The following is a 27,805-nucleotide window of genomic DNA, read 5'->3' on the forward strand; positions in this document are numbered from 1 at the left end:
TCGAAGGGTTGATTATAACAAAATATCAAGTGTGCTATATTTTTGGAAGGGTAATTTTAAATTCTTTTCAGTTAATTAAAAATATAGAGGGTGTCCCAAATAAAAAATCAATATTTCTGTTGATAACTCTTAAATTATTAATTTTAAAAAAATTATACTTAAACCATTAAATTCTACGTAAAAAGGTGCTTTGGAAATGTTTTCATAGAAATACAAAATTTTCCATAGTAAAAAAGTTACAGCGATTTGTTAAAAATGCACATTTTTGAAAATCACCCCGTAACTCCGAAACGGTAACAGATATTGACGTGCGGTTTTCACCATCATGTTTATGATGAAAATTGAGCTCCAGACACCGATATTAGTTTTCGTCTATCTCCTATAGAAAAGGGTGTTTCCATTTAAAAGCGTCGAATTTGACCCACCCTGTACAGTCTCGCCACAAAAACTGTCATTTTTACTCCTAATAAAATCATATACTATTTTTTATTTGATCCATATAAAAATGAAATAGTTTTATAATATTTACTGTATGTATAACTCCTTCTAACCACTACTGAATCTACTGTAAAGTAGACTCTTACGTGTCACCACAATACTAATAATATTCTCCTTCCAATAATATTGATAGACGCATATTAGCCATAGTTAATTCGATAATTTGGAGAGCATTGTTCTCAACGTCATATTAGGAGTTGTGATATTAACAGAATACGAGTATGATTGATGTTATCAAATGCCACAGACAAACCAAGCGACGATCATATTATTCCATTACGATCCATATATCAGTTATACAATATAATCAAGAAATTTTATAAATAAGTATGCTTTTTATGATGACAGATGTACAATTATTATTTGAAATTGTGCCTAATTTATTTATATATGAATTTAGTACGTCTAAAAAACGACGTCTGGGACTTATTTAACGTTTTCATGATTTGAAATGTTATCACATTTTGAGGAAAATAGCGTTACATTTTTTTAACTATCAAAACCCGCTAATAATACACTTTTTGTCTCTATTGTAGGATATTAAGCCGCGTACACATCTGAGCAAACGAACCGAATGAGCACTTTGAGCCGAATGAGCATTCAAATGTAGACAGACGCACGTGCTGCGCCGAACACGCTCATGCTGTGCGCCAGTCGATCCGAGAGTTGTCTGTCCATCAAAGGAAATTCGTGCTCAGCCTGGACTGGTTTTTTCGCAAGACAGATGTTTACAATTAAGGCTGATTCATGGTACACCGTGACGGGCCGGGGCCGTGCGACGGTGAAGGCACGGCCAAACATTGTCAAATGTTATTTATACTTATGCATTCATGCTAAGCCGAGCACGGGCCGAGCTTCGCCGGAACGCGTCCGTGCCCCGTCCGAGAAATGTCGGTGTACATTTTTCCTCGGATCCGCTACGGTCCGGCCCGTTGCGGCAAACATAAATGAGTCGCCCGGGCTAAATACTTCGTTCGTCTACGGGCCTATAGCGACTGTTTTCTAGCAGTGTTGCCGCACCCAACTTTTAGCGCGTACCACATTATAAACTAAAAATGTACCACTTTGGTACAATTTTTTAAAGCACAACAAAATACATCTGCATATGACTTTAACCGGTTTGGTCGCTGTGAATTTCTTCATAAATTTCTACATAAAAAAACTTCCTGGAGAAAGACACAAATCGAGACGAAAAACATGAAATAGAAATTCAGAAAATCCAATTATAAGTATGTATAGGTTGAAGAAATCTAAGTAATTCTAATACTACACACAATACTTGGAAAACTTAAATTTTATTAAAAAAAAACGCAAATATAGAAGCATGTTAGAAAAAGTAAATTTTCAAGTTTTTTCTTTGGGTTATTTAATATAGGCAACGCTATGGACATTACAACGTTTATAATACGTCGTTAATTAATGCGGATTATCTCCGAATGGTATCGGTAAGCGCGTTTAATGCAATATCAACGACAATAATTATTAAATATCTATTCATTTTCGGTGCGCGTGGGAAATCATTATTGTACCAAATTATCCTGGATTTGAAAATGTAGTACCACTGTACCAAATAGAATTAAAAGTATCAAATTTGGTACAAATGTACCACTGCGGCAACACTGTTTTCTAGAATATAATCGGCACGGACATGATCCCCGTTGTCCACTCGGTGTAGCATATATTGAAGGCCCGGACGTGGCTCGGTGTCTACTTTACGGAACGTACCTGGCTCGGGTACGGCCCGGTGTACCATGAATCAGCCTTTAATCAAAGAATTTGAGAAACCATTCGGAGATAATCCGCATTAATTAACGACGTATTATAAACGTTGTAATGTCCATAGCGTTGCCTATATTAAATAACCCGAAGAAAAAACTTGAAAATTTACTGTTTCTAACATGCTTCTATATTTGCGTTTTTTTTTAATAAAATTTAAGTTTTCCAAGTATTGTGTGTAGTATTAGAATTACTTAGATTTCTTCAACCTATACATACTTATAATTGGGTTTTCTGAATTTCTATTTCATGTTTTTCGTCTCGATTTGTGTCTTTCTCGAGGAAGTTTTTTTATGTAGAAATTTATGAAGAAATTCACAGCGACCAAACCGGTTAAAGTCATTTGCAGATGTATTTTGTGCTTTAAAAAAATTGTACCAAAGTGGTACATTTTAGTTTATAATGTTACGCGCTAAAAGTTGGGTGCGGCAACACTGCTAGAAAACAGTCGCTATAGGCCCGTAGGCGAACGAAGTATTTAGCCCGGGCGACCTTATTTATGTTTGCCGCAACGGGGCCGGACCGTAGCGGATCTGAGGAAAAATGTACACCGACATTTCTCGGACGGGGCACGGACGGGTTCCGGCGAAGCTCGGCCCGTGCTCGGCTTAGCATGAATGCATAGGTATAAATACCATTTGACAATGTTTGGCCGTGCCTTCACCGTCGCACGGCCCCTGCCCGTCACGGTGTACCATGAATCAGCCTAAAACGGTTTTTGTAGCCGTATCCTGTTTTAAAAATAAGGTGTTCTCAAATGCAATATCAACGACAATAATTATTAAATATCTATTCATTTTCGGTGCGCGTGGGAAATAATTATTGTACCAAATCATCCTGGATTTGAAAATGTAGTACCACTGTACCAAATAGAATTAAAAGTATCAAATTTGGTACAAATGTACCACTGCGGCAACACTGTTTTCTAGAATATAATCGGCACGGACATGATCCCCGTTGTCCACTCGGTGTAGCATATATTGAAGGCCCGGACGTGGCTCGGTGTCTACTTTACGGAACGTGCCCGGCTCGGGTACGGCCCGGTGTACCATGAATCAGCCTTTAATCAAAGAATTTGAGAAAAGGCCTATTTTATGGAAAGTTGAACATGAACTGTATTTCAATAAAATTAAAAAAGAAGATGCTTGGAGGAAAATTGCTGAAAAACTGAACAGGGGCGTCGGCGAGATTCAATAAAAAAGAACTGTTAAGGCTCCAATCTCGACTTCTTTGAAGATATAATTGTGAAGACCATCTAGTACGACGTCGTCGTCTCTTTTTCTTTAGCAACTAATAAATAGCTACTCCTAAATGTTCCATGTTTCTCACTAAATTCGGACACAAGCATTGGAGCGCCTCCGAATGCAGGCTCATTCGGTTCTGTGCGGAAAAATCACAATTCGCCGGAATGAATGCTCATTCGGCTCAAAGTGCTCATTTAGTTTGTTTGCTCAGATGTGTACGCGGCTTTATATGTTCACCTAGCGTTGAGCGAGCCCAGAATCCTGCGGCGTTGCAAAAACAGTCACGAGAATGGCCACAAAACTCTAGGTAGCTAACAAATCAATATATAGGTTAAGAAATTCACCAGAGCATAGAGAGGCAAAAACGTTTATAGTAGAATATTCGCCAAAACTCACGGCGTAATAAACAAAAGCAAAAAGACAGTCAAAACTATAGTGGATCCATTAACTGGGCATTGTAAGCTGAATAGAAGATATCAGAAGAGTCACCTCGCCGAATCTAATACTCTAGAGTTGTGAGAAACATTTCAAAAGCAATAATTCTTTCTCCCGTTATCTTATTAGAACTACAATTTACAATTTTATACTGAAGAAGTAATTCCTTATAGCCTTAGATTATTATCAGCAACTAACGATCAATATCAACGCTACATGAAATAGTTCTTACAATCTCGTTTTAAGTTGTTTACTCCCATCGACGCGGCAAGCAAAATCCTGATGCTCGATTATCGGAGAGCCTCGTTAAAATTCTAGAACCTAATTATATTAATGAAGTCCGATAAATTGTTAGAAACATAAAACGATGCACATGACGTGACGACAACGACGTGTTTTTAGCGAGACCATATTAATTTCCTAATTGCGGAAAGAAAACATCACCTACGTGCGAGATGTCCCAATTTTTCTACGTATAATTGCATATGAAATTACCAATTTCCGATGTATTATTACTAACAAAGTTGTATATCAAATGGCTACTATGACATGTGATGTTTAAAAATATCTGAAAATGTATAAGCGATACAAAATAGAGGAAATATTTATAAAACTACCAACCTCGCTACCAACCAAAGATACAAAAGAATAGTAATTATAAATCTCATGTATTTTTACAACTTTGTTAATTTCTTTTTTTCCATAGCAACTGTTAAAATTGCTTTATATCTATCCAAAATATTAGATAAAATAGTACTTTAACCGCAAGGGTAGATTAAATGATGCTTTAACAGCGAGGATAGGTTAAAAACTTAATTTCTTCTTGCACGTTTTTTAATTGCTTCCATTTTTGAAAATTTTTGTATTCCTTTTCATAAGTTATTCGGGATTTAAATGGAAGTAGTTTGGATATGGCGTTTGACACCTCAGCCTGAATATCTGTTGGTAATTTACTTATTTCATTTTGAGCCATTTCTGACTCCATTTGATTGAATCAGCAATCGACACGAAAAAGAATTAAAAAATGTTGACTCTATTCTCTACTCTATAGACTCAAAACTGACAAACAAAGAGATAGCTTTATTCATTTGTCAAATTACATAGAAACCAACGCCAACCCAGCACAATATTTTTTCTACCAGTAATAAATTCCTTGAAATAATAATTTCCGAATATTTTTTAAAACGTAACTCGCTATGGAAAAAATATTGTTTTATACACGACGATAAAATTGCATTATAGTCTTGTATAAAAAATAACTGTTAAAGGTATTATAATTCTTTATCACTTTACATCCAAATGTTTATACAGGGTGAATCTTAAATAAGTGCAAATATTTCTAGAATTTATATATTTCGGTCCCAGAAACACGTCTATGAGATGAAAATGAAAATTTGGAATTCTTTGAAAAAAATTTTGGATTTTTTTTAAAATTGTAGTTAAAAACCATAATTTCTTGATAATATGGGAAAATCGGTAGTAGATTAAATTTACAAGAAAAAAAAACAGAAAAGGTTTAGCGGTTCTCAAAAGTAAAGCAAAATATCAATTTTTTTTAATTGACTCGTTATTTTGGACTTATTTGAAGAACGGTAAAGAGAAATAGTATGTTCCTTTTATCTAGATGTACCAGCCCTGAAAATGTTTGCACTTATTTAAGATTCACCCTGTATAAATCAATATCCAATTACAATTAAGCCGGAACCCCATTAAGCCACACGCCATGGGACACCACGCGATCCCACACGTGGGCCCGCGTGTTGCGACGTGGGAAAGAGTGTACACATGAGATCTGGGACAGACGACACACGTGTGACAGCGTGGGATGGCGTGACGTGGGGTGGCGTGTTGCCTAGTGTGTACGCAATACATGTAATTAAATGGAAAAAAATTGGTCAAGTGCGAGTCGCACTCGCGCACGAAGGGTTCCGTACCATTCATTATCTATACATTAGACATTATATTATTATAAACTTTTTTCCGATTTTCCCTAACCTAACTGTCTAGCTATAACGGTTCATAAGATAGACCTTTGTGACAGACGGACGGACGGACGGACAGCGAAGTCTTAGTAATAGGGTTCCCGTTTTTACCCTTTGGGTACGGAATCCTAAAAACATACGCACGGATCTTCATGACGTGGGATAGCACGGAGTCGCGTGGCGTGGTGTGTTGGCTAATGGGGTCCCGGCATTAGTGTCATGTACAAACACGATACAGTAACCAGCATGAAAAATACACACCTTAAAAATACTGTTACTTTCGCTAAAGTTTGAAACAACCTGTAGAATGGCTTTAACAAAGCAAGGAATTTATTTAGTCACTTTATCAACAAGGAACATATTTTCTCGATATGTTTTTATTTATCTCTTTCTTTAATTTATTACTTTTTCAACATTTTAAACTGCACTTTTTCAAACATGTCCTTCAAATCTTACAATTTAATAGTAGTTAGTAGTAATAAATAATAAAGAAATAATAATAACTATGAAGAAAAGATGCACTATATGCATTCCACAGAGTGTTTCAAATTTCCGGCTATAAAGCATTTGTTTTTTCCTCGTATAATACGCAGATGAGACAAGGATGAGAGCTTAATTTTTAATTTTAAAAGGCGCTAAAAAGTAAAAAAACCATCAAAATCGATCCACTAGAACAAAATATAGGAATTTAACTTTAAAATAGTACATAAAAACTATAAAAATATACATGCCTGATAAAAAAAATAATGAATTAAGGCACAGTTTAAGATTTCTTCCTATGAAACCATTGGTCCATTCCAATTTAAAGAAATCTGACAAATCCAAAAATGAATCGAAGAAGAAAGAAAACAAAATTGACGAGCCAGCAACTTTCTTAACTTCTCTCAATATGTTTGTCTTAAAATCCGGTTCGAACCGTGTCAGTTTTTTATTATTATCGACAAATGCATGTAATACGGGGGCAGATATAGGTACGCTGCATTCAGATGAATTTAGTTCACGATTAAAAATGCATTAAGTAAGTACAAGGCGATTGACGACAGTTAATTCCCCCAAGACATCCGTAACAAGAGTTACCTTTTCAATTACTTTCCATTTAAGTGATCCTCCAAGTGATTTTGAACCTGAAGTCATGTCAGATTAGTTTGGTTGCTTTTAAATCAATTACATAGATAGAAAGTTCCATCAGTTTTTTTTTCATGTTTTTATATCACTCTGTGGTCGTCTACAGTCTGTCCAACGACAAAATCTTTGAGGTTGATATATGTGTCTGTGCCTTTGAATAAGAAGACTAAGGAAGGAGCATATCAAAAATCTTAGGTACACCGCGATGGGCCTCAAATATGGCCGACTTAAATTCCGGTTTATCAGTGTCGTTCTAATTTTATTTAAAAAATGTAAAACTATGATGTAGGGTAGACGTGGGGTAGACTCAATAATTTGTTGTTTTATTTTACGTTGTGAATAAATGTTGGTAGTTATTAAAATTGTTATAAAAATATATAATTGTAATAGAAATAGATAAGTTATAATAAGTATTTATTAACACAAACATCCGATACGCTACTGAAGCAGGTAAGTCAAATTAACGTATCTAAATTCTTTGACAAGTAATAAATAAAGGCTAAAATGCAAGAAAAATATATAATTTAGTTAATTTAAGTGAATTTCATAAATGATCGGTTTACTACACGTATGTATATTATATGTATAGTCACTTACTAGCGAAAAGTTGTTCCATTATTTCACTCAATTTTTGCCGAGATCTACCGCACGCTACACAACCAACTATTTTAGAGTCTTTTTCGATAAAATGCGATAGTGTCACTGTTAATTTAAGTTCTGCCACAATTTCCATCTAGATTTACTACCTTTATACAACTATCAGTAGTAGAATAAATAATAAATAACATAAAATAAGCTCTGTAAAGACTGACAAATCCACAAAATTTCAAATCAAATTCAAATGTGTCAAATGAATCGTCAAACAGAACTGTCAAGGATCCCCACCCTAGAGAGCTTTTATGGTGGCTTTTCCGCCCACCATGCATGAATACATGGATAGCATTATGCTCCTTCCTTAGTCTTCTTATTCAAAGGTCTGTGCATAGTTAATTTCAAAGTAGTTTATTTTATTTTACAAAGAAATAAGTTGATACAATCGGAATGCCTAGCATGAAATTAATATATTTAAAATTTGAGTGACAAGTGATTACTTCAAAATACTGATTGTAAAAAAAACTGTATAAAACTGAAAAAATCTAATCCAGTCTTTTTACTATTTCTGGCTTTCAAACTTGAAGAACCTACCTGAATTTATTAGTAGATTTATCAGTATAACTTATATACAAATATTTTTTTTTAATACTGCACAGAATAAAAATAGTTATTTATGATATAAGTGCTAAAAGTGGTATTTTATTTTGTGAGAAGGGAAGTTCCACTTTCGGCGGCGTCGTGTCCCATCCCTTCGAACAAAATAAGCACCAATAGCACCATTGCTAAAAGTAAATGACTTTTACCATCAGTGACATAATGTCACATTTTAGGCACTGACAGCATGCGTTAAAAATTACATTTTTACTGACGTTTGTATAGAAAAAATATTTTATTAATAAGAACATTTACTTATTTTATACCTTAGAAGTTGATTAACTAACTTTAACCTTATTTTTTTTAACCTGCATCTTTTGACATTATCTCTCAGCAGAGTAATAAAATCTATAAAACCTATCGTGTGATGTCGTTATTTTACAATTACTCCAGTTTTAAGTACCACATACGAGATGCTATACAAACTTTATTGGTGGCTATTGATGGCTCTCTGGGCACCGAATATTAACTATAAACTGTGCTTTGGGTCTACAGTTAATTTTTCCACGATTTTTCTTTCACTTCAAAAAACACAAAACACACGTAATAACACGAACCAAAATGCAAAGGCAATTAGCAAATATTTGACATAATTTGACACGAATTATAACCTATAAATTGGCAAGAGTTTGACAGGCCTCAAAAATATTAAGTCGAGTTCATACGCATCTGCGTCCGTGCAAAGTTCATCGTTCCGTCACTCCAATAATATTGAAATATGTTCTGTCATTTTTGAAATAAGACAAAAAAACAAACAAGAGACAATGCATGATGGATTTATATATAAAGCCATCCATAATTAACTTAAAAAATATTAGAAACTTTTTTTAGTGAAATAAATGGATTGGTAAAAAATGTCTATACCTATGTGGCGGATTCATCTCTTCAAAAAATCCCCTATGGGTATTTCGCCACTGCAAGAAAATCTATAAAATAAAATAGTTATCTTTTCTAAATACGTTAATCTTCGTCTGCGTTAATTTCAAACGGAAACTACTTGTCAGAAGTTAGGTTTACAGTTATACAAATTTGCCTAACGAACAAAAAAAATACAAAGAGAAAAAATTAAAATAAATTGTCTTTTTTCATGTCGAAATCTTACCTGATTAATAAAACAGACTATACATGATTCCATTATACTATCATACTTCATTATACCACATACATCATTATTATCAATTTTATAACTTCCGATAAAACCTAAGGATAATTTAAAGTTTAAACGGGAGATTTTTCACTTCAATTTAATTTTATAGATGCCAGTTAAATAATGATAGCTAACTTCACAGTTTTACTTGAAGCTTCAAGTATTACTTGAAGCTTAACCCGAACCTTTAAAAATAGCCCTAATTAAAGTACTGTAATGTCCCCATTACACATTTATCTTCCACTTTAGTGTCCCAAATACTAACCGTTATTAGGATCTTGAAAACTAGACGAGACGTCGAGACGAGGTAGGGTAAAATAGTGTAGATGGTTTTAAATACAACCTTAAACGTTTCACAATTTCGAATAGATTTTTGAAAAAATAAGGAATATTCGTGATATCATTCTTTCTGACTCTATTTGTATAGATATAGCAAAATAAATGTCACATTTTACTGTTACCTTTTTTGTTTTACAAGGTGGTGTTATCAGATTTTCAAATCTAAGTTTCTTTTTTGGAATACTTCTACACAAAGTACCGGGGCTCCAGGAACTTGAGGCCCCACAGAGCTCTTATTAACTTTATTTATGATAAAATTTTTATTAAATTAATAATGCATTAAATTCATCGTGATTTTACAAAATGAATCACACGCAAATACACATATATAAATAAATTGGTTATCGTTTCTAAAACAATATACACGGTGAGTCTTAAATAAGTGCAAATATTTTTAGGGGTGGTATATTTCGACTCCAGGAACACATCTATGAGGTTTTTGCGCAAAAAAAAGATGTTGAAAATCGTGCATTTTCTTTTAAATTTTCCTATATATTTAAGGAGACTTTTTAGAACTGCCTATTCACCACAAATTTTTCCTCGTTATAATTTCTTAATCTCTGATATTACCATTATGGTTATGGCACTAAAAGGTATGCAAATACCTTTAAAATTCAGTGGCTCTCATTTTTTTTTAAATAAATCAATTTCTTTTTATTTTCAAAATTGAATAACTCGGTTATTTTGGACTTACTTGAAAACGGTATAGGGAAAATATGTTTCTTTTGTCGAGATCTACCAAACCTGAAAATACTTGTACTTATTTAAGACTCACCCTGTATACATATACTAGCTTATAGCGTGTATTACAGTTAAGCTCATAATATCAAATGCATTCTAGCTGTTAGGTTAGGTGTATGCCTCAATTGTCGATACTTTAATTTGCCTAAAAATGAACGAAGATTCATGAATTTCTTATAAATAATAAAAACATATTTTGAACTATGAATACCTGCCACAATTAATACCTAGTGTATACCGGGTGCGTCTCAAAAGTGGCTCACCCCTATAACTTTTTTATTTTTTTAGTTAAAAGAACGAGTTTTGGTATGTTAGTATACGACATACATAAATTAGGATTGATTGACGTATTCAATTGTTTTCGGTCACTTCCGGTTTCACCGGAAATGATTACAACTTTTGATTTTTAAATAGCACCCTCGGTATTTTTTTACTTTATTTGATAGAAAACGTTACTCTGACTAAAATGACATATCATATGTCAACTTTTGACATTTTCGCATATGGTTTATTTGAAATTATAACTTGCGGTTCATAACGAAAATTTGACTCGAAATACCAAGTGTGTGGTATCAAATTATGCGTAAAAAATGCTTTTTCCAAATATGCTAATGAGCCACCCTCGTTCCACTTGAAAAAATTGAGATATGATTAAAAATACGATTTGAGCATTTTCTAACTGACCAAGACAAAACACTAAAAACATTAGAAGATCAAATCTATTTTTCCAAGGCTCCTTGATGAAGAATTAGTGTTTTTAACATAGCTATGACCCTCTAGATTGAATTTTAAAATACAATTTTTTATTAAACGAGAATGTCAAAAGTTGACATATGATATGTCATTCTATTCAGAATGTCATTTTATATCGAATAAAGTAGAAAAATTCCGAGGGTGCCATTTAAAAATCAAAAGTTGTAGTCATTTCCGGTGAAACAGGAAGTGACTAAAAACAACTGAATACCCCAATCAATCCTAATTAATGTCATATACTAACATACCAATTTTCGTTTTTTATCTGAAAAAATAAAAAAGTTATAGGGGTGAGCCACTTTTGAGACGCACCCGGTATACTTGTTTTAATTTTTATATACAAATACAATTCAGAAATGGAGAATTACAGACATCATAATTACTACATTATTATTTTCTAATCAGTTCAAAACTAATAAAAAAAAGTAATGAATAACTTTAAAATTTAATACACACACTTTCTAATAACATATATATTTTGAAGCTGAAGAAATTTTTTATTGAATAATTATTGTCTATATTTGTCTCATTAGTTCAAAATTATAGGAATTAATTCAGCGTTTCACTGTGGAGTTCTCATTTATACGAGAGCAGTAATACCTGGACAACGATCATTCAGAGATGAGAAGCAGACCCCATGAGTTTAAAGAGACCAGAGCCGTATTTAAAAAGAATTTTATTCTATTGAACTTTAATAATATCAATAGGTTTGTAAAGATAATTAATCAGAAGAACATACTACTTAAAAATAACATAGCATTCTCAATATTAATTTATAGAAGATTTTTTGATAATAAAATTAGTATCACTAGCTATGTACATGTACCTACATAGTTTTTAGAAGCTAATTTTGAAGACTAATACAGTCTCATTTTTCATAGCTTTATGGATTAATCAAATTTACCTTTATTTTAATCGTAGAAACTAAAAATGTAATAATATACAGGGTGTTCTATTTAAAAAAATACAACTTTGATATTTTTTATTTATTTGGGACACTCTGTATCTTGTAAAAATATTTTTAAATTATAGCTCTAATAGTCCTTCAACGAACCCAAAACTTACAATTTGTAAAAATCTAATCGTTTAGCTACAATACTCCGTGTCGTATGTGGTGAACAACCCTGTATAGTATTGGTTATAACTCAAGAAAAAAGATCGTTAGGTTTTAGACCTTATATAGTATTTAGTATTAGTAAGATCTTAAAACTTAGGTAGGAAACTTTGATGTTTCAATACAAAATTTCACATTACTGGCAATTGCCTCGTAGTAGAGCCATCATAAAACAAGAAAGTTTCACATTACAGTCAACAAGAAAAATGTTGAGTTGGATGAAATGGCTAAAAAAAGCTCATCAACACCACCAGTTGGAAAAGAATCCTTTTTTAGAAAGATTTCCTTTTCCTCCCTACACTACGCTTTCCATCGATTTTTCCTTCTATTATGAGATGTATTTCTCCATATTCTGAGTGCCGCATTATGTGTCCAAGGTAGTAAGTGTTTTTGATTTTAATTGTGCCTGTTAAGTGTGCACGAGTTTTCATTCTGTTTAAAACTTCACAGTTGGTTGTTCTGGAGGTCCAACTTATCGTCAGCATCCGACGACGCACCCATATTTCAAAAGCATTAACGCATTTGATGTCTTATTGTTTTAGCGTCCATGTTTCGCATCCATATTGAAGCAGAGGCCATATAGTATAACATTTTAATGTTCTTAGCCACGTTGGTAAAATTATTTTAGGATGGCATAAGAACTTCCGCATGTTGAGGAAACCAGCCTTAGCTATTTCAATCCTTCTACTGATTTCCTTAGAGCGGTTTAGCTGACTGTTTAATTCTCTGATTATACTACGAGTATATGAAGTTGGTAAACTCAAACAGCAGTATCAAAAATCAAAGAAAAGTATTAATAATTTTAATGTCAATAGACATAAAATTTAGCCGTTTGTTCTTCGACATCCGCATAGTTCTAAATCCGTCTCTGCGTCGGTCGTACCGCCAGCAAACCCATACCTAACAACTTTTACGCGCTATGGGACTATCGCTTCGCCGGACTCGTACCGCAACCGCAGACAGCTGTGCGACGGGTAAACACGCCGACCCACAGCCCATTACATCGCGTACCGTCAACTAGAATACGTTAAATTTAAATTCCTAACCTTAAAACCGCTCATTTCGTCCATTTTATCAATAAAAATTTAATTATTTTGGCTCGAAGGACCAAAATTATATTTACAAATCATATTTTGATTTCTATACGCGTCCTTGTTACGTTTCCTATTTACGTAGCTCAGAGAGTATTTGGATTAAACTATATAAACGTAATGTGCAAATAGGGAAGCTTATTAAATCAACTCGATTTAGTTTATTTAGTAACGAAGTGAGCGCGTTATCAGTGATGTGTGTCAATAGGAAACATTTTCGGCGCGTCGTTTTGCTAAATTAGACTCTTAACAACTTAGATTCAAGTGATGTGCGTGTGTGATGGGTAAACCAAAACCGAAAGACCTAGATAAAAGCAAGAAAATGGCCGATGTAGTGACCGAAAGACGGAAAAATGTGACTTTGAAACGCTCGAAATCTGTGAGAGCCTCACTAAGGTTCATCAGTACGAAACTACTGAACAAAAACATCAATAACAATAACATAACTCATACCAAAGATTTACTGAAACTGAACAAAACACCCTCCATGTCTAGTCTGCAAGATTACCAAAAATCCGACCATACAGAAGGGTTCATCGAAAGTTTTTATCCGAGAAATCAACCGGTGGAAACGATTCTAAAAACACCCATGATTAAGGTCGATAACAAATCAAATTCACGAGCATTTAAAAGAACTGAAAAGCTTAATAAAAACCGTAGAGATCAGCTTGATGGACATTTAAAGTTATCAACTCCACCGAGTTTGGTGGCTCCAAAAGCGGCCCAGCTCCTTCAAATACCTTCGATAGCCAACAAGCAGTTTTCTTCGATGGAGAATTTGGATCAGAAAGTGATTAGGAGGTGGGTTCGTAATGAAAAATACTCGCACCATGGAAAAACGGGTGATCGTGGTGAAGATTATTGGAGTAGCGGGTTCCAGCGTGGTGCTTTGCGACTCTCGATCACGACCAAAAGGAAAAATGGCGCCAGGAATTCGTCCTTGTCCGAGGACGACAATAGAAGTGAGTACCAGTTCAACCGAAAAGGTTTCTGACCTGACCTGTCTCTGTTGTTACTTGCTAATATCGGTTCGGTCTTATTCTGTTTACCTACTAAGGTCCTATAACTTCTTTGCCTTTTTAAAGAGAGCTTTGTGCGAAAGGATCAGTTTAAATTCTGAAAAGTGTAATGACGTTGTAATACGCAAAAAGTAATATTTAGATTTATATAAATTGTTAACTCTTGGATAAATTTACTTTATTCCTATCAATAATCTTATTTTTCTGATTTAAGATTAAAAGTAAATCATTGACATTTTGGAAATGGTTTGTTGCCAACTTTCATAAAATTTTGTTGGGTATTAGAATGATTTGGAGAAGTGGCGTCTCAATATTATATTAGTTAAAATATAATAATTTCGCAGTTTAAATATTCTATTCCTTTGCAAATGATTTGAGATAAATTGAATTTGATTAATTGTACCAAAACTGTGTTAGAAACACGAAATTATATTTTTAACTGATGTGGTAAGTTCAAAAATTGAATTCGAAGGATAACAGTTTAAATAAAGTTTTTAATAGATATGATTTTAGGCGTATTTCTGTTTTCTCTAGGGTTATGATTTTTATACAGGGTGAGTTTTCTACGATGTTCTCTATGGGTATCTCGGAAATTACTGGAGATAGAGAGTCGGTTAAATGGGGAAAGAATTGCAGTTGTTTTGTGGGTTCATAAATTTGCGCCTTTCAGATTTTTGAAAAAGTTCATAGGTTACTAGATATTTCCAAAAAAAAACAATTTTGGCTATTTTAAAAATTGTCTCTAATTCCATTATAATCTATTTTAGACAAAAAGTTTTCAGATAAAAGTTGTAGATAATCACATCCCTAATGAGTTTTGTGTTCTCCGATTCTTTCTACAGCCTGTCATTTTTGACATATTATGAGAAATATGTTTTTTTAAATGGAAATCATAGTTGACCATGACTTCATAAAAAGCGTCATTTTTTAAGCTTTTCAGCTATATAAGCTATAATATGTTTTTTTCGAAAAATTACTGAGTTATAGCCAATTCTTATCTTTCTTGACTATAATTTCACTTAGTTGGCATGGTATTCTTATTCTGTTATAATTTATAACTTATAAAAAAACAGAATATATTATTAAACGGTTCTTTAAATACACTTTACACAAACTAAAACTTAAAAAAATAATATCACTACATACACTTTAAGTTATTTTCGAAAATGTTCAAACAATCTGCCATTGTTTTGAGTACATAACATCTTTTTAAAACTGAATTACTAGCTATTCTCACAGAACGACCAGTCGACTTTATAAAACTTCTACCGTACTACCTCTTCGAGTACCTCTCTTAATTCATAAGTTCTTTTGTAAATTTTGTTGTTAACCATACCGCATAAAAAAATCTAAAATGGATAGGTCAGGGGATCGAGGAGGCCCATGCAATTAGTCCACCTCTTCCTATCCCTAAGTTTGCAAGTTTAATAATTTTTAAATTTTTCTCATTATGGGCGGGGGCATAAAAAGGGAAAGTCATGTTGAAACCACTCTATTGATGCGCGAGTCTCTAAATTTAACTTTTCTAACATGTCTTGAAAGCCGTTCTCTAAAAAACGTAAGTAACGTTCACCGGTCAGCGTATTCTCAAAAATGTATGGCCAAGAAAAGTTAAAGCAATAATCCTACACGCGTCTCTTTATTTGAAAAATTCAATGTTTGTTTATTTTACAAAGTTTGGATGTGACAGTTTCACATTTCTGAGAGCAACGACGATTGAATTTGTTTCCATGGCTAACTAAGTGAAATTGTTTAAAAATGATAAGAATTGGTTATAACTCGTTAATTTTTCGAAAGAAACATATAACTTATATCGCTGAAAAGTTTAAAAAATGGCGTTTTTTATGAAGTCATGGTCAACTATGGTTTCCATTTAAAAAACATTTGTTTATGTTATATGTCAAAAATGACAGGCTGTACAAAAAATCGCAAACCACAAACTCATTAGGGATATAATTATCTACAACTTTTATCTGAAAACTTTTTGTCTAAAATAGATTGTAATGGAATTACGGACGATCTTTAAAATAGCCAAATTTTGTTTAACCTAACCTAACCAACATGAACTTCTTCAAAAATCTGAAAAGTGCATATTTATGACCTCACAAAACTGTAATTCTTTCCCCGTTTAACCGACTCTCTATCTTCAATAGTTTCCGAGATATCCATAGAGAACATCGTAGAAAACTCACCCCTGTATATATTCTGAATATAAATACTAAATCTCTACTAATAAACGAATGGTGAATTTATTATCAGTCGACTTTCACAAGTCTGTCTGTTCGTTGAATTCTGTACGTTTTCTGAGCCCTGCAAATATAAGGTTTGTCTGCATTTCATGCAAACTTGCATAATAATATTTAATATTAGCATATTTTGCAAGAAACTTTTCTTTTAATTAAAATGCGGTAGTATACTGGGTGGTGGTGCATCGTCGGCGTCGTTGGAAACATAAGAAACGCCATGCAAATTTTTATCTGTCCAAATATTGGCTCCCCTAAATTTTACAGCTAATATACCGAGAGCTGGCTACATAAAAAACCTTATCATCGTTACATGGCTAATTTTTTGTGTGAAGTATCCTTTTGTGTAGCCATTGTGAAATAGTCATGTCTGCCAGCGTGATCCCGAGGCTTAAAGCGAGGGCGGCCAATCGGAAGGGTGAAATTTTGACACTAAAATTATTATAAGGTACACGAGTTATAATTGCCAAATAGCTTTTATTTATTATTAGGAAACGTGTAACATTGTTGACAGACATTTTTCTTGTGGCTGAAATGCCGGCAGACAACGCGAAAGAGGCAAAGAATTTTGACAAAAGAAAATCATCGCATACATGCATGTCGGTTGGCGGAATGTCATGTTTATTGTTAATTAATTTAAAAAGCCGTATGCAAAAGGGCAGACAAAAAAATCGTTATTGAAATAATAAAAAAAATATATTTATAATATAATCGTATATTATATGATTTATCTATACTTAAATTGATGAGGCGGCCAGCAGCGTTCCCTGAATAAAGCGCTAGAGTAATATCGCGCTTTTGATAACTGTCTGCAGCTGATTGAGCCACGATCTTTTTATCTGCCCTTTTGCATACGGCTTTTAAAATTAATAAATATGACATTTCACCAATCGGCATGCAAATATGCCATAATTTTTTTCATTCTTCAAATTTCATTTTTTAATAATTTTTAAAATTTCATGCCTCTTTCGCGTTGTGTGTCGGCATTTTAGCGACTAGAAAAATGTCTGCCAACAATTTTCAACGTTTCTTAATAATAAATTAAAGCTATTTTCGCAATTATAACTGTATCTTATAATAGTTTTAGCGTCAAAATTTCACCCTTTCGATTGGCCGCCCCCGCTTTACGCCCCGGGATCGCGCTGGCAGACATGATTATTTCATAATGGCTACACAAAAGGATACTTCACACAAAAAATTAGCCATGTAACGATGATAAGGTTTTTTATGTAGCCAGCTCTTAGACTATAAAGCTGGATTTATAAACTCGGGAGTTGAGGTTCAGTTGAGGTTCAGTTGCCGTTCAAAATGTTCAACGCTATGAAATGAACGCGCGCATTTATAAAGTCAGTTGGTCGAAAAGTTGGCAGTTCGTTTTACGTTCAGCGGAGTTCAAAGATGGTCAATGTTTATGTCGGCAGTTGCGGGCAGTTGGCGACCGCTGGCGACGTTCGGCGACAGCCAATGAATAAGCGCCTGTCGATCACGTGAAGCACAGTACGCCGATGCATTGGAAAATGACCCTTATTGTTGTTTCATTATTTCTGTTAATGTGATCAGAGATGTGATGTTTATATTTTGCGTAATCGTGGATTACTGTGTTTGAACTTTGACAAATACCAGAAGTATTTTTAAATCGAAAGAAAAACGTTCGAAATTTTCATAATTCCAGACCTAACCTACAACCGAAACTGATTTTTGAAGTTTATAAATGCAAAAATATTGAACCTCAACTGCCGCGAACATCCAACTGCAACTGAACGCCAACTTCCGAGTTTATAAATCCAGCTTAAGTGGTAATAACTTTTTGAAAAGTCTGCGTATGCTGAATACACATGCCAAATTTGAACAATTTTGGAGAAGCCCTTTTTAACTAATTTAAGAACAAAACTTGATTCAGAACCTCGCAACTCGCAACTATTGGAATAAATTAATGGTTTCAATTACACGTTATACTTTTTAGTTGACTATCATTCAGAATGGTTAAAAAATACAATTAACATTAATAGAATATTCTAGCAACAGCTTGCGTTAGTCAATTGTATTCATAGAAACAGTCTAATAGTTAGCTTATAAAACAATCAACTTTTGATATCTAACAACAATTTCTCTTGACGGAAGATAATCAAAAGTCAAAATGACATTTCGCGCAAATTTTGAAGTATAATTAGTGGGAAAGTCAAAAGTTTGATAACTTTTTCTACTAATTGAGAATGTCTACCACTAATTTTGACGTTCTGAATGCTTACATTGAAATTAAAGGAACAAACTTCTACGCGAACTGAAACCACTAATTTATTCCACTAATTGCAAGGTTCTGAATGAAGCTTAACTGCATCTTTGTAAACTGAACCTTTAAAAACTTATTTACGATATTAAAAAATAAAATAAATATTATATAAGATATTAAAAAATATATTTAAAATGTAACTATTACTGTTGAGTGTTATAAATTTCTTGAATGCCATAAGGCCAGCAAATAAAATTACGAATAAGACCTTGACAAACCCTAAATATGCATGTTTTCTAGTTAAACATGATTTCCTTGCGTCTTTTAAAAGATAACCAACCGAACGAGTGACACAATCGTTTAAAAGACCGCTATTTTATGGTTCTTTAAATTTTAAACTTGAGTTTAGAATATGTATCATCAAAAGACAGATTCCCCATTAAAAAGAATAATTGATTTGACAGGTCTTCAATTATTTTTAAATTACAGTATGTCCCCGGATTGTCTTTACAAGAGGAAAAAAACTTTTTGCAAAATGACATGAGACATAAAAAAAATTGCTTGTTCTAAAATGGTTAAAGCTTGATTTTCATGCATCCGTTATACGTTGATACGATGGTCCGACGGTGCTCTGATTGGTCATAGCGTTTTCGCGCCACTTTTCATCCGTAAATATTTTACTTCAGCCCGTCAACGGACCCGTTCATACGATAACGGACGTTTTGACACTTTTTTGACAAATTTAATCTAACCTTAATAAAAATATAAGTAAAATAGCAAAATCGTTATGGAAACGAAAATATAAAATAACACCAACGTATATCCGATAAACGGAGGCATGAAAATGCAATAAATTTAAAAACTGCGTTATTTTCTAACCAATCAATGTCTTTAAATTCTACCAATAAAATTAATATCGTATCAACGTATCGTCGGACGACGGATGCATGAAAATCAAGCTTTATACGTTGATACGATGGTCCGACGGTGCTCTTATTGGTCATAGTGTTTTCGCGCCACTTTTCATCCGTAAATATTCCGTCAACGGACCCGTTCATACGATAACGGACGTTTTGACACTTTTTTGACAAATTTAATATAACCTTAATAAAAACATAAGTAAAATAGCAAAATCGTTATGGAAACGAAAATATAAAATAACACCAACGTATATCCGATAAACGGAGGCATGAAAATGCATTAAATTTAAAAACTGCGTTATTTTCTAACTAATCAAAGTCTTTAAATTCTACCAATAAGATTAATATCGTATGAACGGATAACGGATGCGTATCGTCGGATAACGGATGCATGGAAATCAAGCTTAATCCCGTTTATACCTTTTCAAATTTCCATACCGTTTCAGAGAAAATGAAGGAAAACATGAAAATATAGTTGAAGTCCTAAAAATCAAAATCAAAAAAGCGTTTCTATGGTAATATAACTTGGTTTTCATTCTTTGATAGATTGTTATTCATCAAATTATAATTAACGTAATACTTTTTGTTGTTTTAGAATGTTAAAGAAGCTGAACATTTATTTAGTTCATTGCTACGGAAAGGGTGATGATAGTTATCGGATAATGTGATATTTTAACAACAGCAAAGAATAAGAATATATATCTACGATGTTAATCAAAATTAATAATAATCATCAAAGAATGGAATCGAATTAATAATTAATATTACCATAGAAACGCCTTTCGATTTTTAGGACAGAAGAAATTCAACCATATTTTCATGTTTTTCTTAAATTTCACTGAAACGGTATGGAAATTTCGAAAAGTATAAAAGATCAAAATAAAACACTAAATCACCACAATACACCAAAACACTTTTACTTTTACACTGGACGCGCGTTTCGCTAACCATGTTAGCATCATCAGCAGATGATTATAAACTATTAAGTTATTAGTTAAGTTTATAATCATCTGCTGATGATGTTAACATGGTTAGCGAAACGCGCGTCCAGTGTAAAAGTAAAAGTGTTTTGGTGTATTGTGGTGATTTAGTGTTTTGTTTTGCTGTGTAACACCAAAAGTTCCAACCCTCAACTGTAATCTAAGTATAAAAGATATTAACCATTTTAGTACAAGCAAACATTTTTATGAAGAATACATTTTTCTCAAAATAAAAAATAATACAAAAGTTTTGCCTCTTGTAAAGACAATCCGGGGACTGAAAAAGAACCAAAAAATATGGTTAAAAAATCTGTTTTTCTGTATATCGGATAATATTTAACATTCTCATTTACCTAAATAATATTTTGCAGAAAGCTACGTTTAAAATACAGCCGCATTGTTAGTAATAATTGGAATAGACTTATATACCTGGTTATTTAGTTTTATGGTCTGTTTAAGCGCGTTTGAAAGGATGCGTTCAATAGAAATCCTGCAATTTGTGTAATTATCACGGATCACGATACGGATATTGCGAACATAATAAAATTCAGAATTATAATAGAAATAGTATTATGTATGTTTGTTATCTATTAGGGTTGTGTAATCTATGATACAGGAAAGAGTTATTAGAGCAGGGACATTTCTTATATTTCTGTACCATTATTTAAAAAGTTATTTTAATTGGAAAATGCAGCAGTCCTTTTTTGAAATTCTCTTTTAAGGGTCTATTACGCTGTTCTGTTCGGGTCGCCTTCAGTAAAGCGTGTGTTTAGTATGTTATAATAGAAATAGTATTATGTATGTTTGTTATCTATTAGTGTTGTGTAATCTATGATTCAGGAAACAGTTATTAGAGCAGGGACATTTCTGGTATTTCTGTACTATTATTTAAAGAGTTATTTTAATTGGAAAATGCATAAATTTCACTATAATACATCCCATACATTCAACAGTCCTTTTTTCAAATTCTCTTTTAAGAGTCTATTACGCTGTTCTGTGCGGGTCGCTCTCAGTGAAGCCTGTGTTTAGTGTGTTATAATAGAAATAGTATTATGTATGTTTGTTATCTATTAGGGTTGTGTAATCTATGAAACAGGAAACAGTTATTATAGCAGAGACATTCCTTGTATTTCTGTACTATTATTTAAAAAGTTATTTTAATTGGAAAATGCATAAATTTCATCATAATACATCCCATGTGTTAACAGTCCTTTTTACAAATTCTCTTTTAAGAGTCTATTACGCTGTTCTGTTCGGGTCGCTCTCAGTAAAGCGTGTGTTTAGTGTGTTATAATAGAAATAGTATTATGTATGTTTGTTATCTATTAGGGTTGTGTAATCTATGATACAGGAAACAGTGATTAGAGCAGGTACATTTCTTGTATTCCTGTACTATTATTTAAAAAGTTATTTTAATTGGAAAATGCATAAATTTCATCATAACACATCCCATGTGTTAACAGTCCTTTTTTCAAATTCTCTTTTGAGAGTCTATTACGCTGTACTGTTCGGGTCACCCTCAGGGATCGGTTAAAGCGGGTGTGTGGCCGAAGGAAATATACCTATATTATATTTCAGAAATCTGCCTAAGGCTTAGCCCGATCCTGTCGTGTTGAAGCCGGGCCTCCACCAAAGTAACATTTGTCGGCGACTGTGTCGCCGTCTAGTGTTGTCGACAATATTGCTGAAAATTCAGTAAAGTTGTCGACATTTTATGTCGCAGATTTAAGTCGTCGACTTTGTTTAATGTTTCGCTTGAGGAGCGGTACATCAAAGAAAAATCGTGTCGACGACAATGTTTACAAACATGTCGAAAGACGTCTCCACCGAATCAACTCCTATCAGTAACTTTATCGGGTATATTTTGCCATTTGTACTCGTGTAGTTCACAAGGCCAGAAGTTTGTTTTTGATTTTGTTGCTAAAAATAAATTTGGTATGGAGTGGAGCAATGATAAAACAAGAAATCTGATTCAAAGTCAGTTGAACTCATTCTTAGAAAATTCTTGAAACTACTTCTTGTTTCATTGTGGAGCGGATTTAAGTCATCTGTTCAAAGATCAGTGAGTAAGTCACTACCACTATATAAATTTCTCTTCCGGAGGCTAGGACGTATCCAAAAACGACGTTGCCGTCTGGCTTGACGACGCTCATTTCGCGAAATCCCTGTCGTTCCACATGTCGATAAACACTAAATAAACTTTCGCTCTTTAGTCGAAAAATGAAGTCGAGCAACAATATTTCTTTGGTAGTGTAGGTACGATCTATCTTTCTCGACCATATTTATGAAAATAGTAACAAAAGTTGATGACAATGTCGTCGACATATGTTGCTTTGGTGGAGACCCGGCTTGAGCCATACCCAAAATTCCAAACACACGTGCTTTGATTAAGGCTTGATTAAGGTTTGCAGAGCTTCAGCATTTGCCATAAAATAACGAGCAATTTCTTACAAAACCATATAAATTATATGTATATCACTGTAATCACAAAAATTCAATCTATTTCCATTACGGAATTTTATATTGTCTTTATTTTTCTTATAATATTTTGTTGATGTTTGACCATCAAAATCTTAAAAATAGAGCAGTTATCTAAAAATGTGCTACAATACGGATATAGTATAATCCTTTATCTTTAATTTCCTTCTTCATTTGTGTAAAAATACCTAGCCAGTTTTACATAAAACGTTAAATGCCGAACGCTTATTTTGCTACTTTTTCGGACTAGTGAAATGGACTCTTAAATGCACCATTTTTTAAGATACAGGGCGATGTAGATTTATTTCTGTCAATATTTATTGGTTGAGAAGATGTTAGACTAAAATTCCTATATTATAAATACAACAAAATAACATAATCTAAACAGAGTGATAGATTTTTAAATCACCACTGATTGTGAGACTGCCTTTTTTCAACTTCCTCAATAAGATGTAAAATTATTGATACATTTCAACTTTTCAAAATTTGAAAAGAAATCATATTAAAATACGCTATATTTCTTAGTATATACAAAATGATTTTTAACCACTGTGTATTCATAACATTTTATAGGGAATAAAATATTGAGAAAAGGAAGATACCTATAATAAAAATAATTTCTTTTAATAAGAATTGTGTTTTCGAATTTCACTTAATTTGCATTGTAATCATAGACCCAACTATTGTTTAATTGGACTGTTCTAGACAATCTAGAGAATTAATTATACGAGTTATTAACGTGAGAAGTTTAGGTTTGTTATTAATTAGCTTTCTATAGACTAAACATTGCAACAGATGGTATGGAGAGTTCATAGTAACAGAATAACAGAGTTACTAGCATCAAATATGCAGTTATAATAATAATATCGCAGAAACAGTTGGGTGTATTTCGATTGTGAAACTGAAAACAAAAAATATTAATATTTATTTTTTGCATAATGTTAACGGATTAAAACCAATAGACACAAATTTCTTCGTGTCGTTTGGTAAATCACATTTTGTCTAACAATAAAATTGCCTAATAAAACACTAAACTTTTCCGGTAATATAGGTTTTTTTCCTCGACTATACAGGGTGTCCCAGAAATAAGTACAGATATTTTAAGGGGTGGTAGATCTGGCCAAAAGAAATATCTTTTCCCTTTACCATTTTTAAAATATATTGAAAATAACCGAGTTATTTAACTTTGAAAATTTAAAAAAATAATGGCAACATTTTGAGAACCGCTGGCGATAGTCGGCGATGAAGGGGTTTTCACAGGGATTTTCAGCTTATTCGACGCCTCAGATGAATAAACAAGCGGCACTAAAAAGTTTTTTACAATTTCCCGGAAAATGTCATGAAAAATATAAAATTTTCAACAATTTTTTTTCGCAAAAAACCTCATAGGCGTGTTTCTGGGATCAAAATATACTACCAGTTAAAATATTTCCACTTATTTCTGGGACACCCTGTATATATAAATCAGTACGGAAGTGCCTCATTTTACGTATAAGCGAAATCGCGTATAAATATGCTGCAATAAGAAGACTCCTATACCGGGTGCGTCTCTAAAGTGGCTCACCCCCTATAACTTTTTTATTTTTTCAGATAAAAAAACGAGAATTGGTATGTTGGAATATGACATATATTAGGATTGATTGACGTATTCATTTGTATTTGGTCACTTTCTGTTTCACCGAAAATGACTACAACTTTTGATTTTTTAATGGCACCCTCGGTATTTTTTTAATTTATTCGATAGAAAGTGACATTCTGAATAGAATAACATATCATATGTCACCTTTTGACATTCTCGCTTAATAAAAAATCGTATTTTAAAATTCAATCTAGAGTGCCACGGCTATGTTAAAAACACTAATTCTTAATCAAGGAGCCTTGTAAAAATAGATTTGATCATCTAAGGCTTTTAGTGTCTTGCCATGGCCAATTAGAAAATGCTTAAATCGAGTGTTTAATCATATCTCATTTTTTTCAAATGGAACGCGGGTGGTTCATTTGCATATTTGGAAAAAGCATTTTTTACGAATAATTTGATACCACACACTTGGTATATATTTGGAGTTAAATTTTCATTAGGAACCGCAAGTTATAATTTCAAATAAACCATATGCAAAAAGGTCAAAAGTTGACATATGATATGTCATTCAATTCAGAGTGTTATTTTCTATCGAATAAAGTAAAAAAATACCGAGAAAAATTGTAGTAATTTCTGGTGAAACAGGAAGTGACCGAAGACAATTGAATACGTCAATCAATCCTAATTTATGTCATATACTTCTTCTTCTTAGTGTGCCGTATTCATTTAATGAATGTTGGCGACAATTCTGGCAAATTCGTCTCGATCTTGGGCGACTCTAAAGAGTGAATGGGCATCGAGACCAGTCCAGTCTCTGATGTTCTTAAGCCAAGAATACTTCTTTCTTCCGATGCCACGTTTTCCTTCAATCTTCCCCTCCATAATCAGTTTCAGGAATTGATATTTGGTGTTTCTAAATATGTGGCCCAAGTAAGCTGTTTTCCGTTTTTTAACTATTTGAAGCAACATTCTTTCCGTTCCCATACGTCGCAGAACTTCGTCATTTCTCACGCGATCAGTCCAAGGAATCCTGAGCAATCTTCGAAATATCCACATCTCAAAGGCCTCTAGTCGGTTCATAGTTTTTGCCTTGAGGGTCCAGGTCTCCACGCCATATAGTAGTACTGAGTATACGTAGCCTTTTACAAAACGGTAACGTAGGCGTAGACTCAGGCTTTGGTTACTCAACAGAGTTCTCATGTTCGTGAATATTGCTCGGGCTTGTTCGATCCTGCTTCGAATCTCCGTGTCTGGATCTAGGTCTTCGGTAATCCAGCTGCCGAGGTACTTAAACTTCGGGACCTGTTGAATCTGTTGGCCGTTCACCGAGATGTTTAGACGGTCGATCGGGGTTCTGCCAACCATCATAGTCTTCGTCTTATCGATGTTGATTTTTAAACCGAGTCGCTCGCCTTCCGCGGATACTCTATCGATAAGTCGCTGTAATGCTTCTTGGTTATCAGCAATGATGACTGTATCATCAGCGTAGCGAAGGTTATTAACCGCGTAGCCGTTGATCTTTATGCCGTCGTCTGTGTCCTTTAAGGCACTGTCAAAAATGGCCTCCGAATACAAATTAAAGAGGAGAGGCGACAAGACACAACCCTGTCTTACACCCTTCTCTATTGGAAAACTAGAGGTGGTTTCATTTCCTACCTTCACCGATGCTATCTGGTTTAAGTAAAGCTTTTTTATGAATGCCAGGTCGTTCCTGTCCACCATTTTCTCCTCTAGAAGTTTTATAAGTTCCGAGTGGTTGACACAGTCGAAGGCTTTCTGGTAATCTATGAAGCACACGCATACATTCTTTCGCTGGTCTCGACACTTCTGAAGAAGAACACTCAGACTGAATAATGCTTCCCTTGTGCCAAATCCCTGTCTAAACCCAAACTGTGTGGTGCTGATCTCCTTTTCACATCTGTTGTATATTCTTCCGTGAATTATTTTTGTGAAGAGCTTTAAGACCTGGCTCATTAAGCTGATCATTCTAAACTGGTCACAGTGGTCAGCATTGGGTTTTTTTGGTAAGGGTACGAACACCGAGTGTAGCCAGTCCTGTGGTATTTGACTCGACTCATATATGTTGTTGAACATTTGCACCAAGACTTCAATGTTTTCCTCGTCCAGCAGTTTTATTATTTCTATATAAATCTCATCTGGTCCTGCTGCTTTTCCCTGTTTTCCCTGTTTAATGGCCTTTATGATTTCTGACTTTAGTATTTTGGGTGCGGTTTCGCCAGCGCAATTATCCGTAAAGATTCTCTGTTCATTTTCGCGGAATAGTTGTTCGGTGTATTCTTTCCAGTGGTTCAGTAGGCTGCTAATGTCAGTTATGAGTTCGTTACTGTCATCTTTTATACTATTTGACTTGTAATGTTTTGTACGTCCTGTTGTTTCTTTTACGAGCTTGTGTATATTGAAGTGGTCATGCTTTTCTTCCATTGTCTCGATCTCAGTGCACTTATCTTCCATCCACTGCTCCTTAGCTCTGCGTATTTCCCTTCTGATTTGTTTATCAATTTCTTTGTACTTGGTTTGATCCCTATTCTTACACAGACCGCGCTCAGCCATCAGCGACAAAATCTCGTCAGTCATCCATCTCCTCCTTTTGTATGTAGGTGGTCCAACTATGTTATTTGTAGTGGTGACTATTGCGTTCTTCAAACGGTCCCATGTTTTTCCGACATCATCCGGTGGTTGAGGCAGGGTCCTGATTTTGGCAATTTCCCTATTTATTTCCTCCTTTGCTTCCGCTCTTATCTCAGCTTTCTTTAATTTGTTCATGTCGACTTTCTTTCTCGGCGCCCGTCTTAATTTCTTTAGTCTTACTTTTAGTGTTCCTATTACCGGATTGTGGTCCGAT

The 27,805-nt window shown here is 33.8% G+C and overlaps 1 protein-coding gene across 4 annotated transcripts in view; it reads left to right on the plus strand.

Moving 5' to 3' along the window:
• LOC115881170 (ankyrin repeat and fibronectin type-III domain-containing protein 1) overlaps nt 1-27,805 on the plus strand; it is a 216,479-nt gene that overhangs the window by 53,055 nt on the left and 135,619 nt on the right. For 2 of the 4 annotated variants that reach the window (XM_030898552.1, XM_030898554.1), the window contains exon 1: nt 13,366-14,455. The exons of 1 other annotated variant lie outside the window; for it this stretch is intronic. In XM_030898552.1, the coding sequence (XP_030754412.1) occupies nt 13,774-14,455 (682 nt within the window). In that variant the 5' untranslated portion in view covers nt 13,366-13,773. Of the gene's footprint in view, nt 1-13,364; nt 14,456-27,805 lie in introns of those variants that run through there. One more of the 4 variants, XM_030898553.1, reaches the window with a different exon arrangement.

This window comes from Sitophilus oryzae, unplaced genomic scaffold (genome assembly GCF_002938485.1).
Source record: "Sitophilus oryzae breed Bouriz unplaced genomic scaffold, Soryzae_2.0 scaffold_169_pilon_pilon, whole genome shotgun sequence".
Lineage (NCBI taxonomy): Eukaryota > Metazoa > Arthropoda > Insecta > Coleoptera > Curculionidae > Sitophilus > Sitophilus oryzae.